The sequence below is a fragment of the Chaetodon trifascialis genome, chromosome 7 (assembly GCF_039877785.1).
Source record: "Chaetodon trifascialis isolate fChaTrf1 chromosome 7, fChaTrf1.hap1, whole genome shotgun sequence".
In the NCBI taxonomy this organism is placed as follows: domain Eukaryota; kingdom Metazoa; phylum Chordata; class Actinopteri; order Chaetodontiformes; family Chaetodontidae; genus Chaetodon; species Chaetodon trifascialis.
In genome coordinates this window covers 1,391,823-1,407,357 of record NC_092062.1, presented here as the reverse complement: position 1 = coordinate 1,407,357, position 15,535 = coordinate 1,391,823, and the positions used below count along the sequence as shown (strand labels likewise).

Sequence of the window (15,535 nt, the reverse complement as noted above, 5' to 3'; positions counted from 1 at the left end):
ATATATCATCTTTGTACTGTTTTCAATTGAGCATATGTTTAAAAAAAAAAAAAAAAGCAATAGCTTATTCGGTATTATTTATGTTTTACAGCATCGAAACATTTTTGAAATCAGGGTTGCAAGATAGTAGGTATGTTTCAGATTGTAGCAATAACACTCACCATCTTTAGGAGCACCTTTGCCTCCTTCTTTTTGTGTGCAGTGTTTAAACTTCATCACACAGCAGGTCCCATCCTGTCCTGCAGCAATCACACCATTAGCTACAGCCATGTTCATGGTGGCACGTGTGCCAGTATCATGAGAGTGAAGTAGACTGGCAGTGTAGTGGTGTTCTCCAACCAGTTGTAGATCCAGGAAGTGCTGAAACACACAAGCATAAGTCTGTAACTGCTGCTGGTAAACACACTACCATAATGCGTGTAATCCAGATTTCCATTCATACACTCAGACTAAACATGATCTTCTGTTGAAAGTGCAAGTTGAGTATTACTTTTGCAATATACAAATATACAGTAATTGTATTACTGGCTCTGAAGGCTCTGAAAACTCAATGCACTACAACTGACTTTGAGTGTGACTGACAATCTGACAATATAGGCATAGTATGTCAAACTAAATGCTGCAACCATATGAACAACCCAACTAAAAACACAACACAATTAAATATATACAACCAAATAGACAAAACACAAGTGAATACACACATCTGAACAAACCACAACGCAGCTGAATATACATAACACAATCAATCAGGCCTGCACAATATAAGAGATAAGATAAGACTTTCCATTCAAGTAATGCAATTCACCCAAATAAGCATGGTAGCCATATGCTTTCATCGAACATTCAGTATGTGGTCCGGCATGGATTACAAGCATGACTGTTTCACAAGTACTCTCCCACTCCAAAACCCCCATTTCCCCTCCTGCCACATCTAAAGAGCCAAATCTCTCCAGCCAAACTGTTCCAGTTCTCACAACTATGCCACTTCCATGTGCAGCGAGCTCTTCAAGCATGGAGGAGCAGACAGGCCCAATCTACCCTACATATCACAACATCCTGGTGATAACCTGGTCACCTGCGACCACTGCCACTGGCTTCTACTGGTCCTCCCCCTACTGTGCTTCCTGTAAAAATGGCTCTGTTAAATGCACACTCCATTAACAAAACTTTTCTTCTCCAGGAACTGTTCACTAGAGAAAACTTGGACATTTATTCCTCACTGAAACCTGGCAGAGGTGTTCTGAATACTCACCCATAAATGAACTCTGCCCCTCAGACTCTAGCTCCATCAGCACACCGAGGCTGTCAGGCCATGGTGGAGGTCTTGCTGTGATTTTTAAAAATCATTTTGACTGCTGGTCAGTCAGCACCGAGACTTTTCCGTCGTTTGAACTTACTGTGATTAAAGCTGGCCGTCTAAATTCATTTTACTGTATTGTAATCTACCGACCTCCTGGCCCCCCTGGCCCCTTCCTATCTGATTTTAGTGAGTTTTTTTCTTCAGTTATAAAGCTGGAAAAGGTTCTAATTGTTGGGGATTTTAATTTTCATATTGATAACGTTACCTGCAAGCCTGCCTCTGCTTTTTTGGAGTTGACTAAATTGTTTAACTTTAGACAACATGTTTCTGGGCCCACACATAAAGCTGGACATACTTTGGACTTGGTTTTTATGCATGGTCTAACAATTGACAACTTTTGCCTCGAGGATTTCCAGGTCAGTGATCATAAATGTGTCCTATTTGAGGTCTCTTGTACTCTTGATCTACTGCCACATAAGTCCATGTCTTACTCTAGGCGCATCATTAAAGAACACACAGCTGAAAAATTTACAGCTTTATTTGACTCAACTGGTCTGTCAGACTGTGATGATGTGCAAACCCTGGTGCACTTTTTCACAGCAAGTGCTCCTCTGTTTTAGATATAGTTGCTCCTCTTAAATGTAAAAAATCTTCTATTGTGAAATCCTCACCCTGGATTAACGAGTCAGTTCGCTTTTTCCAGCATAAGTGTAGGAAGATAGAGCATTTATGGAAATCCACTGACCTACAAGTCCACCGGCTTCATTTGAAAGAATTGTTATCAGAACTTAATGAAATGATTAGGGTTGCAAGAACAGCATATTTTGCCAACCTCATTTCAGCCAACAAAAGAAATTCAAAATTTCTCTTTGATACCATAAATGCTATAGTCTTTCCACTCCACAAGTGCCTGCTTTCTTTCAAACCGACTGCAATAATTTTCTAAAATATTTTGTTGATAAAGTCAGCGGAATCAGAGCCAAGTCCCCCCCCATCATCTCACCATCCTTCTGCTGGTGCTCCTAATGTCACAATTTTAAACTCCTTTTCACCTGTTTCCTTAGAGGAGGTTACTGCTTTGTTGCACAAAGTTAAGCCCTCACATGGCCCTTTTGATTTTCTCCCTCCATCCTTGGTTTTTAATGTTTTGGTCCCTCCACTGTTGACATGATAAATCTCTCCCTTTTAACAGGCTCTGTCCCTACTCTTTTTAAGCATACTATAATCCAGCCTCTGCTGACAAAAAAAAACAAAAACAAATCTTGACCCCACCCTTCCAATTAATTATAGGCCTATCTCCAAACTGCCCTTTGTTTCTAAAATTCTGGAAAAGGTAGTTGCCATGCAGCTTACAGCTGCTCTAGATGCACATGGCATGTATGATCCATTCCAATCTGGCTTTCATAAACTGCATTCAATAGAATCAGCTCTTATTAAAGTCACCAATGACCTTCTGATGGCAGCAGATGATGGGAAATGCTCATTATTGGTACTTCTCGACCTCAGCTCCGCCTTTGACACTGTGGATCATGGTATCTTGCTACATAGGCTAAAGCATTTGGTGGGTATCTCGGGATCTGCCTTGGACTGGTTCTCATACTAACTGGTTCCCATTCACTTATCGTGTTCACTTTAAAATATTGGTGCTAACTTTTAAGGCTTTGCGTGGTCAAACACCCAGGTATAGTGCCGATCTCCTTCACCCGTATGCCCCAAACAGAGCTCTTAGGTCAGGCCAACTAAAACTACTTGTTGAAACCCAATCCAAGTACAAAACCTGTGGTGACCATGCTTTTCAAGTTCTCGCACCGAAGCTGTGGAATGCGCTCCCTATAACACTGACATTGGTCGACTCAAGTGACATTTTTATGAGGCAGCTGAAAACTTTTTTTATTCAGACAGGCCTTCTGTTGACCAGTACCTGTTTTATTCTATTTTATTCATTTTATTGTTTTTTTGTTTGTTTTTTTTGCTGTTCTGTTCTTAGCTGTTACTCCCTGTCTTATCTTTACTTATACTTATATTCTTATTGACATCATTTCTGTTTTTATCCTTCTGCTTTTATTGCTGTAAAGCACTTTGTGATTTTTATCTGTGAAAGGCGCTATATAAAAAAACTTTACTTACTTCAATACTTGCGATTAAAAAATACAGAAGTGTGCATTAGTGCCGGGCGGCATATCGGTTCACACCAAATACTGGTGTATAGTTTTTGTTATGATATGAATTTTTAATAGACCGTCACACTGGTGTATGTGATTACACAATGTTCAGAACACTGCGCCGCACAACAGTGTGGGACCATTTTCAATGTTGCGCCTCTAAACACACATGGTGCGGGGCGTGGTGAGGGTAAACTAGTGCTCTGGTAGGACAGAAAAAGCCAACAATGAATTGAGATTACAAACTCTATCACTATCTGCCTTGCCAAGACATGGGTCCGCTTAACACTGTAGAAAAACAAGCTTCAGGCAGATGATGAACACATTGGATCCCAGGTATGAAATACTGAGCAGAAAATACTTCAGCGAAGTTACAATCGCCAACTTGTACCAATTATACAAGCGCCGCCTAAACAGGGGGCAGCGTGAGATGCGCGCAGTACAGACGGTCAATGCTCACGCCAGGAAGCACCAATCCTAACTTCTAGCATACCAGAATGACGGGGAGAGACGCACTTAGCTTCACCGCGCCGTTGCATTTACACATGAATGGGCAGAGCGTTCATAGAGGACCCTGCTGACTAGCCTGAGGTGTTACTTTACTGTTTTATTTGCATTTCGTCTTTTTATGAGATAAGAACAATAGCAAGCAGAAAAAAGGCTGAGATATGCCCAAATGAGCACCTGGACATACCTGTGTTAAAACATCTGTAAAACTGCTCAGGTTCATATTTTTAGAATGGACTTTTGAATCGTTTATTATTATTACTTTATTTATTATTAATACTTTACTAATTCCTAGATGGATTTGGCTACTATCCCATGATTTAAAGGTGGTTTACACTCTACATAATAGTTTTGTTTTTTTTTTTAAGGCGGAGATTTCATCTTCCAGATGAAAAAGAATACTGTCATATACCGCGAAACCGGCGAAATTGACGCTTGTTAATAGCAAATAGCAATAGCAAACCATTTTCCTTATTCATGGTGTTTCAAGCAGTCTTTTGGGCTGCGTTTACTGCACATGTTCATTTTGTGATAATGAAGAAAATGTGACTTATTGGTCAGCACCAAATACACGTAGTACAACTTATACAACTTAATACAACCACATGCACACAGCACAAGCAAATACCGAATGTGTTGTCTTGATCCTAAGTACTTACCACAGCATTCTTTATGCCTGTTTTTGAAGCCCCTCCACCTCCTGCTGTGATCACAAGCCCTGTTTTAGGGTCAACTTTAATGGAGTATAAGGGAAAAGGGGCTCTGTACAGATCTGGAATCCTCCTCTTCCCCATTGTTGTGCAAGTCACTTACACTTCTTCATAAAACCACTGCATTCAAAAAGACCTGTGGAAAACACAGAGCATTAGTTTATGTGTGACATCCTCTGTCCTCCAACTACTTGGGGTGCAATAAGGATGCAACACGCCTGGAACAGGTATGTTTAGGGATGCTGCATTGCAGCTTCCTCAATGTGAGAATTTGCTGCTGTTGTCTGTTTTCTATCATTATAAATTGAATATGTTTGGGTTTTGGGCTGTTGGTCAGAAAAAATAAGACATCTGAAGAAGTCACATTGGGCTTTGGGAAATAGTGATGGGCATTTTGTTTTTACAACTACTTAATTGATTGAAAAAAAAAACCATCATCAGATAAATCGACAATGACAATCATGTTAAATAAAAGACATCTGAGCTGGACCCAAGTAGTGTTTGTTTTTAAGTTGGAATGTAATTTTTCCTGGCACCACGAGGGGGCAGGAGGGGGCATTGCCCCCTCAGTTTAAAAGTTTGCCCCCTCAGTTTAACACATACCATCATATATAATTACATTGTTTGTTTCAAGTCGTAAACAGTTCAGTAAGTGGAAGAAACGGGTAAATTATTAGTAGTATTAGTCCTTCTTCATATAATGTGTTACGGTCGGGATTGGTTGTGCAGAGTATGAAACACCCTAATCCCTCGTTATTTGCGGTTCAGAACCATGGACAGTGACATAGTGCGTTATTATGTTTGAGCCTCACGGCACACTGTATGCTATGTGGTTTAAGCTAGTTTTCAGTTTATTGTTCTATCAGTTTACTTCGCGGCAGTTCATTAGCAGGTAAAGATGGATATACGAACGTGGTTTTCCAAAAAAAAAAAAACCCACAAAAACCAAAACACTGTGGCTCCAGTAGCAGAAGTACTTTGGCAGCTGAATTTCACCAGTCAACTTCAGCTCCAGAGGTTACCCCGGCCCGGCGCCAGCAGCGAGTGCGGTCAGAATCCGCGCATAGCCCTCCCCACCTCCAACGGCTCATTGTGATCTGGGGACAGATGAGCATGCCCAGGTGTGCCAGAAAACCTTTTGCTTTCCATGTTGGAAATTTGCCATCGGGTCCAGTGCAAATGCTGACAAAGCCTTCACCCACAGTGGATTCTCCAACTGGAAAACTGCGACGGAAAGCTCCAAAGGTTTTTCAAGGCATGCGTCCAGCAAGGAGCATTTGAAATGCAGTGTTCCATGGAAAGAATACTATGCTTGTAGTGCTACACATACTGAGGTCGCCACACTTGTGAACGAGGGGCAGCTGGCAAGGAAACGCTTGTATCAGAGTGCCATCGTGGACATCATTGAGTTCCTCGTTACGCACCAGCAACCGCTGAGAGGAAGCTTGGACACGCTGGAATCAAGAGAGGAGGGGGGAAGTGGACTATTTTTGTCTATGATGGAGTACACCCTTCGGAAAGACACTGCCCTAGCCCAGATATTTAGCACAATCCCCAAAAATGCCACATACACGTCACATGAAATTCAGAATGAAATTATAGTGCTCACGAGTGAAACAGTGACAATGAAATAGTCAAAGAAAAAGGAGATAACTACTACACGCTGATCGTGGACGGGACAAAAGATCCAACTGGCTGTGAAAATGTGTCAATCGTCCTCCGTTATCTGGACATAGATAATGAGCTGTGTGAAAGGTTGCTGGTCATGGCCACTGCAGAGCACTATGATGCATCGAGTCTGACAAACCTGATCCTTTCAGAGTTGAGAACAGTAGGCCTGAGCACAGGCTCAAGATTTTCAGCCACTGTTACGATGGTGTAAGTGTGATGTCAGGCAAAAGAGGTGGTGTACAGAAAATATTACAGGAAAAAGTCAACCGAGAAGTCCCGTATGTGCACTGCTTCAACCATCAGCAGCATCTGGTGATTGTCCACGCCATGTCAGCTGAGAAAGCTCCCCAAGTATTTTTTGACATGTGTGACATGCTTTACTGGTTTCTGAAAAAAAACAACTGTGGCCGCAGTGTACACGGGAGAGCGTCTGAAGAGGCTACTGGACCAGAGATGGACCGGACACCTGGCTACCGTGTCAGTCATTGTTAAGAGCTATGACACTATTGTGCAGTTCCTCGCAGAGATTGACAGCAGTGGCCATCATTTGATGGAACTGAAAATAGAGGCAGCAGGGCTGCTGAAAGCCATAAAAGACACGCACATCAGGTTCACTGCGGTTATGGTCCACAGAATCCTCTCCCTCCTTGATCCTCCAAACAAAGTGCTGCAAGATAAAAAGACAGACCTCTACACTGGAGTGAAGGTTGTGAGAAGTGCGCTGGAATGTGTGGAGAAGCTACGGAGCGACTTGGAGTTTCAAGCCATTTGGGCACAGTGTGCTACTAGCCCACAAGACGCACCAGAAACAGCATCTCCTCCACCAAGCAAGAGAATGCGCCAAGTCCCTGCACACCTACAGCAGTACGTCGTGGAGAGCACTGTAGGCCAGAAGCAGCAGGAGAGAGAACATGCGTCAGAGTGCAAGCGACTGTTTTTCAGCACTCTGGACAGTGTCACCAGAGAGATGAACGCTAGATTCAGTGAAAGGAACAGCCAGCTGGTTCAGGCATTGTGTGCCCTTGACCCTGGAAATCCTCACTTTTTGGATGAACAGAGGGTGAGACCGCTGCTGGAGCTCACCAACACCACTTTGGTGGAGTCAGAGTTCACTGTCGCCCAACATTTTTTGCAGACTGAAATGGCCCGATCCACTGAAGTTAAATGGACCCCTGCTACCATCCTGCAGCGCTACTCTGGGCCTCTCACTGCCATGCCCAGTGTGCTTGCTGCACTGAGGCATGGAGTGACTTTCGGCGCATCCTCAGCAACGTGCAAGAACACATTTTCAACGTTGACCAAAGTCTTCAGTCAGCACAGACAAAGCATGCTACATTCACGAAAAGCACACTTGATCCAGCTGGCGTTTGAAAGAGATCTGACGAGACAATTTCGGGAGGAAGACTGGAAGGGTCGCTTGCTCAGAAAGTTCAACACAAAAATAAGGAGGCTGCAACTGTACTGAGGAAAAGTAGGAGACACAATTTAGCTGGTTTATTTTTCTATGTTCTATGAGCTCTGTAAATGACGTCGCCTCCGAGATATAGAGGGCTCTATCTTACGCCAGTCTAAAGCACAGGGTAAAGCTGGTCGACAAGAGATGGAAAGAGAGCAGACCACATTCTGTTTGGGTCTTTTGATTTTTGTTTTTTAGCCTAGTAGTTCATGAAATCTTCATAAATACATTATTCGAATCAATGGTCTGATGATGCTATCTGTGTTGCACTATATGAAAAAGATTTACCCCCTCGCAATTTTTAATTGCCCCCTCAGTAACTTCATCCTGGTGCCGGGCCTGGCACCACCACTTCAGAGTCTGCTAAATGTTTCTGAACGTCTAGCTCTGAACTCTGAACAGTAATGACTTCATGAGCTTCTTTAATGATAAAATTCTAACTATTAGAGACAGAATTCTGCTGTCAACAGGTACTGTTTTGTCTTCAAACACAGAAACCGTAGAAACTGTTACTCAGTCTGTCGCAGTTTTAGACTGTTTTACTCCTGTTGACCTTCACCAACTAATTTCAATAATTTCATCATCAAAATCATCTACCTGTATTTTAGATCCTGTTTAAGCTGTTTAAAGAAGTATTACCTCTAATTGACTCTTCAGTATTAGACATGATCAATCTCTCTTTATCAACAGGCTACGTACCACAGTCCTTTAAAGTAGCTGTGATAAAACCGCTACTGAAAAAGCCTACTCTTGATCCAGGGGTTTTAGCCAACTATAGACCGATATCCAACCTTCCCTTTCTCTCAAAAACTCTTGAGAAAGCAGTTGCCAATCAGCTGTGCGACTTTCTAAACAATAATAGTTTATTCGAGGATTTCCAGTCAGAATTTAGAGTGCATCATAGCACAGAGACAGCACTGGTTAAAGTTACAAATGACCTTCTAATTGCATCTGATTGGATCTTAGTGCTGCATTTGACACCATTGACCATGGTATCCTATTGCAGACACTGGAACATTTCATTGGCATTAAGGGAACTGCGCTAAGCTGGTTTAAATCCTACTTGTCAGATCGCTCTCAGTTTGTACGCGTTAATGATGACTCCTCTGTGCTCACTAAAGTCAGCTATGGAGTTCCACAGGGTTCTGTGCTTGGACCAATTCTATTCACCTTATATATGCTTCCTTTAGGTAAGATTATCAGGAAGCACTCAATAAATTTTCATTGTTATGCAGATGATACCCAGCTATATTTATCAATGAAGCCGGAAGAAACCAGTCAGTTAACTAGACTACAAGCATGTCTTCATGACATAAAGACCTGGATGACCTGCAATTTTCTGATGCTAAACTCAGACAAAACTGAAGTTATAATAGTAGGCCCTAAACATCTTAGAAAGTCACTTTCTGATGACATAGCAGCTATGGATGGCATTGCGCTGGCCTCCAGCACCACTGTAAAGAATCTGGGAGTCATCTTTGACCAAGACATGTCCTTTCACTCCCATGTAAAACAAATTTCAAGGACTGCCTTTTTTCACCTACGTAATATCGCAAAAATCAGGCATATTTTGTCTCAAAATGATGCAGAAAAACTAGTCCATGCATTCGTAACTTCCAGGCTGGATTATTGCAATTCCTTACTATCAGGCTGCCCAAATTCATTGCTGAATATTCTCCAGTTGCTCCAGAACACTGCAGCACGTGTTCTGACAAAAACCAGGAAGCAAGATCATATTTCTCCAATACTCGCCACTTTGCACTGGCTCCCTGTAAAGTTTAGAATAGAATTTAAAATTCTCCTCCTGACTTACAAAGCCATAAATGGCCAGGCACCTTCTTATCTTAAAGAGCTCATAGTACCTTATTGCCCTACTCGAACACTGCGTTCCCAGAATGCAGGTCTACTTATGGTTCCTAAAGTCTCAAAAAGCAGAACAGGAGTCAGAGCATTTAGCTATCAAGCTCCTCTCCTGTGGAACCATCTTCCAGTCTTTGTCCGGGAGGCAGACACTGTCTCTACATTTAAGAGTAGGCTTAAAACTTTCCTTTTTGATAAAGCTTATAGTTAGGGCTGGCTCAGGCTTGTCCTGGACCAGCCCCTAGTTATGCTGCTATAGGATTAGACTGTCGGGGGACATCCAAAGATACACCAAGCTCCTCTGTCCTTCTGTCCCTCTCCATCCGCACGCTTTCATGTTCTACCACAGTGTGTTACTAACTTAGCTCCTTCCCCAGAGTCTCTGTGCTTTGTCGTCTTGCAGGACAGTGGCTGAATCTGGATTGTGGATTGCAGCTGTGTCTCCTGCCTTGGCCCTGCCTGACATCCACTGCAACTGCTACTGCTATTATTACATCCACTGTCACTGTTACTGTGATTGCATGTCTGTCTCTCTGTCTCTTTCTCTCTGACTGCATTTCTGTCTGTCTGTCTGTCTGTCTGTCTGTCTGTCTGTCTGTCTCACTCTCCCTCTCTTGCTCTTCCTCTCTCACCCAACCGGTCGAGGCAGATGGCCGCCCACCCAGAGTCTGGTTCTGCTCGAGGTTTCTGCCTGTTAAAAGGAAGTTTTTCCTCGCCACTGTCGCCAAGTGCTTGCTCATGGGGGAATTGTTGGTTTCTCTGTAGATAAAAGAGCTTGGTCTGTACCAGCTCTATATGGAAAGTGTCCTGAGACAACTTCTGTTGTGATTTGGCGCTATACAAATAAAAAATTGAAATTGAATTGAAGTCTACACTGAATGGGAGGGTTTCATATCCCAAAGTCTTAAATTTGCATCACCTAGCCTTTCCTAACAATGACTGTGACCAAGCTGTAGAACTATCAAGCTAATTAAGATCAGAGACTTTGGTAAAAGAGAGAGAGACTTCACGAAGGTAGGACTGTTTTCAGCACAACCCCAATGATAATTGACTACCTTCAAAGTAAAGTAAATCAAGTGCTTGTGCAATGAATCACTGTACCTAACTTTGAGAGAGACAACAGCGTGAGAAATATCTAAGCGTGAGGCTGTCTCATGGAGAGACAGTAAACTCAAATAGTGGCAATGGCAGCTAGAAGTGCAATTTTATATGCAACTGGAAAGTAAGACTGCAGTCACTGATGACAACCAATTTCTTTACCTGCGCTTGTCTTTACTGTCTTGTAACACATAAAGTTTGAGCTTCATCCCAACTGCAATTACTCCTCATAACAGCTGCAAGGCATAAAGCTTCTCATGCTCTGGCATTCTGCACTCTGCAGCTAATGTACCTGTAGATGGTGCTGCAGCTAAACTGCAGCAAAGTTCTCCCAAACAGAATTTAAATATAATATTTTTTTAAGAACACTCTTTTCTCTTAGCTTTATTCTCATCTTTATTCTTTTTTATTGTTTTTGTTTTAAGTTTATGTGTATGTTTAACCTGCTGCTACAACAAAAGAATTTCCCAAATTGGGATAAATAAACTGAAGTCTGAGGCTACGTTTACACTTAGGGAAACGCAGATGTGTTCATGCAGTTTGGCCTCTCGTTTACACGCAAACGGAGATTTTTTATTTTTTTTATTATTTTTTTTCACAGAAAACGATGATTTTTAAGAACTCCAGCAAAAGTGGATATTTCTGAAAATGCCGGTTATGTGTTGGCGTGTAAACAGGGTTAAACTGCGTTTTAGGTTCCGAAACGTCACACCATGTTACTGAAAATACTTAACGTTATGTGAGCGACCTATGTTTACACTCGCACCCATAGGTTTGGCATGGTTATGATGTGCTCGACGGCGTATTTATCCGGGTTCATGTAAAGGACAACATTTTTGAAAACGATGTTGTGTGCACAATGTTATTTTTGAAAACAGAGGGGCTAAAATATCCGTTTTCCCAAATACCCTGCTACGTGTATACGTAGGGTAAGACTGATGCGTCTCTGCTGCCCTGAACACAGCGTCTTTCCCGCCGTGCAATCAGATACACCTGTTGTCCTTTCAGTCGTTCACAGTATCGACGCCTTGCTTAAAAACATTGGCATTGAACACGAAACAGTTCACCTTTAGAAAAACTGAGAGATTACTGAAGAAAATATAAACTAATATAAAAAAAAAAATCCCATCATGGACCTACTACCTCTAGCAAGTCAAACACTGACAGCAGTCAGTAAAACTTAGTCAGGTCACGATGCAGATGGCCACAAACAGCTACAGTGACTGCAGTGACTGGAAACTGAGACTGTCACCAGATGTACCACTGCTAGCTACCACTTTTTCAGACAGAATTAGTCGGAGGATATAGTTAAGAACCGAATTGGTTTAACAATCGCTTCAATTTAACCACAACAAACTGTCTTAAACTGATGAATGGGTTAGTCTTGGCTGGTGTCAACGTAGTGGATACAGGAGATTGCCAAGTTTTGTCCTTTCTTATCCAGTTCTTTATGAATGTAACATTAGCATTAACTTAACGCTAGTCATTGAAGCCGCCTGCATTTCCGTTTATTCACGAACACTGGCATTTAGCAGCTGACAGAATTAGTCATATCACCACCGTCATGGACTTAGTAGAAATGGTGACAGGTATAACTAAAAACCCTTTCTGTTTTCAGCAGTAACGTAAGTAAATGCCAATGTTATACTGCGATCGCTAAATGAAGCTGACGTGAATGTATCAACAGCAACGTCAATATCGTTAAGCTGCACCCGCTCTTGCCGGTTATTTAAGTCATTACGTCGCCTACCTGTGCACTCGGCCCTGTTCCTCTCCCGTTGTTATTTTATCAGATATGTAAGTAGTACATTAGATGAATTCATAGTAGGTTAATAATGGCAAAGGCTTATGATGGAGAAGCAAAGAGGTAGCGGCTAAAGACAGCTCGACGGCCACTTCCTACCTACACGTCAGCAGCGTGGAGAGCGTCAGTTACGTTCCTGTGCGTTATGACGTAATCACAAGACCCCCCCCCCCCCCCTTTTTTTTTTTTTTTAAACCCCGGACAGACGGGAGAGCAGCAAAAGGGAGTTATTAAGACCATCGGGGGAAAGTGAGAAATATACACAACTGTCTTCTACTGTAATTTGCTCACATGCATGCTGTATGCTATGAAGGGTTCTTCTGGCAGCAGTTTCTCTCTCTCCTCTCACTGGCAGGAGTGACAGTGAATTAGTATTCTCACTAAGAAGCTCTTTGTCACTGAAATAATTAGTAATACAACACCATTTTACATCGCCATCACAATCGAACAAATTGCAGTAAGTAGGAGGAAGCTTCACAGCTACTCCTTTGTGAAAAGTATAGCTATTTATGTTAAAAAAAAAAAAAAAAAAAGGCTTTTTGTGCATATGGGAAAAAGTTAGAATGTCAGGATTTTTCCAGAGCCCAAAGCCTATACCGCCTATCCCTTTCGGGGTTGCGGGGGGCTGGAGCCTATCCCAGCTACGGTGGGCGAGAGGTGGGGTACACCCTGAGCTGGTCGACAGCCAGTTACAGGGCCACATGTAAGGACAAACAAACATTCACACTCACACCTACAGACAATTTAGAGTCATCAATTAACCTAATGAGCATGTTTTTGGTCTGTGGGAGGAAACCGGAGAACCAGGAGAGAACCCACGCATGCACGGGAAGAGCATGCAAGCTTCACACAGACCCCACCTGACCCGGGGATCGAACCGGCAACCTTCTTGCTGTGAGGCACACGCACTATCTGCTGCGCCACCGTGCAGCCCCCCAAAGCATACCATTTATGTAAATGAAAAGTTTTATCTCACCTTGCTATTCAATTTCACATCTGTGACAAATTGAAATAGTCATAAAAAGATACAACTTTTACAGCGATTAAGACAGCTTAGGTTAGGCTAGTTAGGTTTACCGATAATGTGACACAAGAACTGCCAAGATGAGTACTATAAATATGAAAAATCTAATAATCATCATGCATTGATATTTACCCGCGCTCTTATTTCTCACAGGATTGATTAATAGCTTCTATTAGCTGCCAAATTGTCAAAAGATGAATTGTCTTGTAGCCTTATGAGTAAATATGTCTAAAAACACCTCTGACATAATAATAAAAAAATACGAATCCAAACAACATAGTTGTTCAAGAACTCTTTCCTTCCTTCACTGTTGTTTTCTGGACAAAATTATCCTGCCTTTGTGCAAATATAGATATTGGCTGTCAATGTTTTAAATGAACAGTGCATTCATGGTAAAAGAACATAAGCATTAGCATACAGTCATATAGGCCTTAGTATAAATACACTACACTACACTACAGTAAATACATATAAGAATGCTTTCTCCAGATTTAGAATATGGAGTCAGATCAGTCTCAGTATTCATTAATACATAAAAACAAATTGACAAATGCATTTTGGGATTACTCTATATATTTTTCTATGCACACAAAACAGTTCTTGTTATAAATGTAAATCAAATCCACATATAAAAAAGATAGGTTCACAAATATATTTCTAATGCACACACACCAAAATTTTTCTTTTAAATAAATGAAGAACTCCACACATGTCTGTATAACAGTATTTGCAATTTTAATCCAAAAAAACAAAAAAACAAAACATTTGGAAGTTGTTATATTTATATACAAACTGTTACACCTGCATTTTCAAACTGCTTGTTGTGTGAACATCATTGCATTTGTGGCTTTTTTGAGACTCCCTGATATGGCGGCTTTTGTGTGTATCAGAAGTACATTTGTGAACCTTATGTTTTTTATATGTGAATTTATACAATGATGACTATTTTTCTGTGAACAGAAAAACGTTTATGTGAAGAGAATCATTTCTGAAATACTTATGTAAATCCTTCTGTATGCATTCACTTAGTCTGAAATGACTCCACATTAGAGTGCGAATATCACATTTCTTACAGTCTGAAGTTAACAGTAGTTATAATTACAAGTGATGTGCTGACATAATCTCTTTGTCACTGACATAATAGTCTTGACAAAAATAGGACTGAAAATAAAGTCTTTACATGACTCTGCTGTTACAGCAGAGTCTTTACATCTGAAGATGATAATGTGATCATCTGCTGTCTGTCTGCCACTCTGCAGTGACAAACACTCCTACTGAGTTGAATCACTATAATTCTTTTAATGAATTAACTTCGAGTCTATATGCTTTGGGAGAACATCAAGTCATTCCAAGTCAAAAGGCTAAATTCCAAGTGAAGAAAAGAGTTGTTGGTATTAAAGTCAAAGTCAAGTTGCATGTCTTTTCTGACTTCAAATCAAGTCTGAAGTTATCAGATTCATGACTAAAATCCTACTTGATTCCACATTCACTCCAGGTGCACAAAATGTTGGTGAGATAATACCCCAATTTTTCTTTGATGAAAAGTGAAGAAGAATCTTACATTGCGTTGGCAGTGCCAAAAATTTAAGGTGTTCTTGGAAAACTGTTCATGTTTCCCACGGAGTCAGCTACAGAACAGAATGCAAGTTTTAATTTATTACCTGATGTTGCAATCTAATTTGATTGGACTACTATGTTAGCACAAGCATGATGAAATATGACTTATCAATAATAAAGGGGAGCAAAATCTGAAGGAATTGTTAAACTATTGCAGCATTTCTCTTGGTGCTGGGCGGTATGACCAAAAATGTAAATCACGGTATTTTTCAAAATTACAACGGTTTCACGGTATATGATTTTTTTTCTTTCATCTGGAAGACAGATGTTTTAACACAGGTATATCCAGGCGCTCATTTGGGCAGAGTACCGTTATCTCATCC

The 15,535-nt window shown here is 41.3% G+C and overlaps 1 protein-coding gene across 1 annotated transcript in view; it reads right to left on the bottom strand.

Moving 5' to 3' along the window:
* The window catches only part of preb (prolactin regulatory element binding), a 46,405-nt gene extending 33,723 nt beyond the window's left edge, over positions 1-12,682 (bottom strand). Inside the window, exons 1-3 of the mRNA XM_070966166.1 lie at positions 12,518-12,682; positions 4,632-4,818; positions 162-360 (exon numbers count right to left, since the gene is read on the bottom strand). Of these exons, the coding sequence (XP_070822267.1) occupies positions 162-360; positions 4,632-4,766 (334 nt within the window). The 5' untranslated portion in view covers positions 4,767-4,818; positions 12,518-12,682. The remainder of the gene's footprint in view (positions 1-161; positions 361-4,631; positions 4,819-12,517) is intronic.
* Between the last annotated feature and the right edge of the window lie 2,853 nt (positions 12,683-15,535).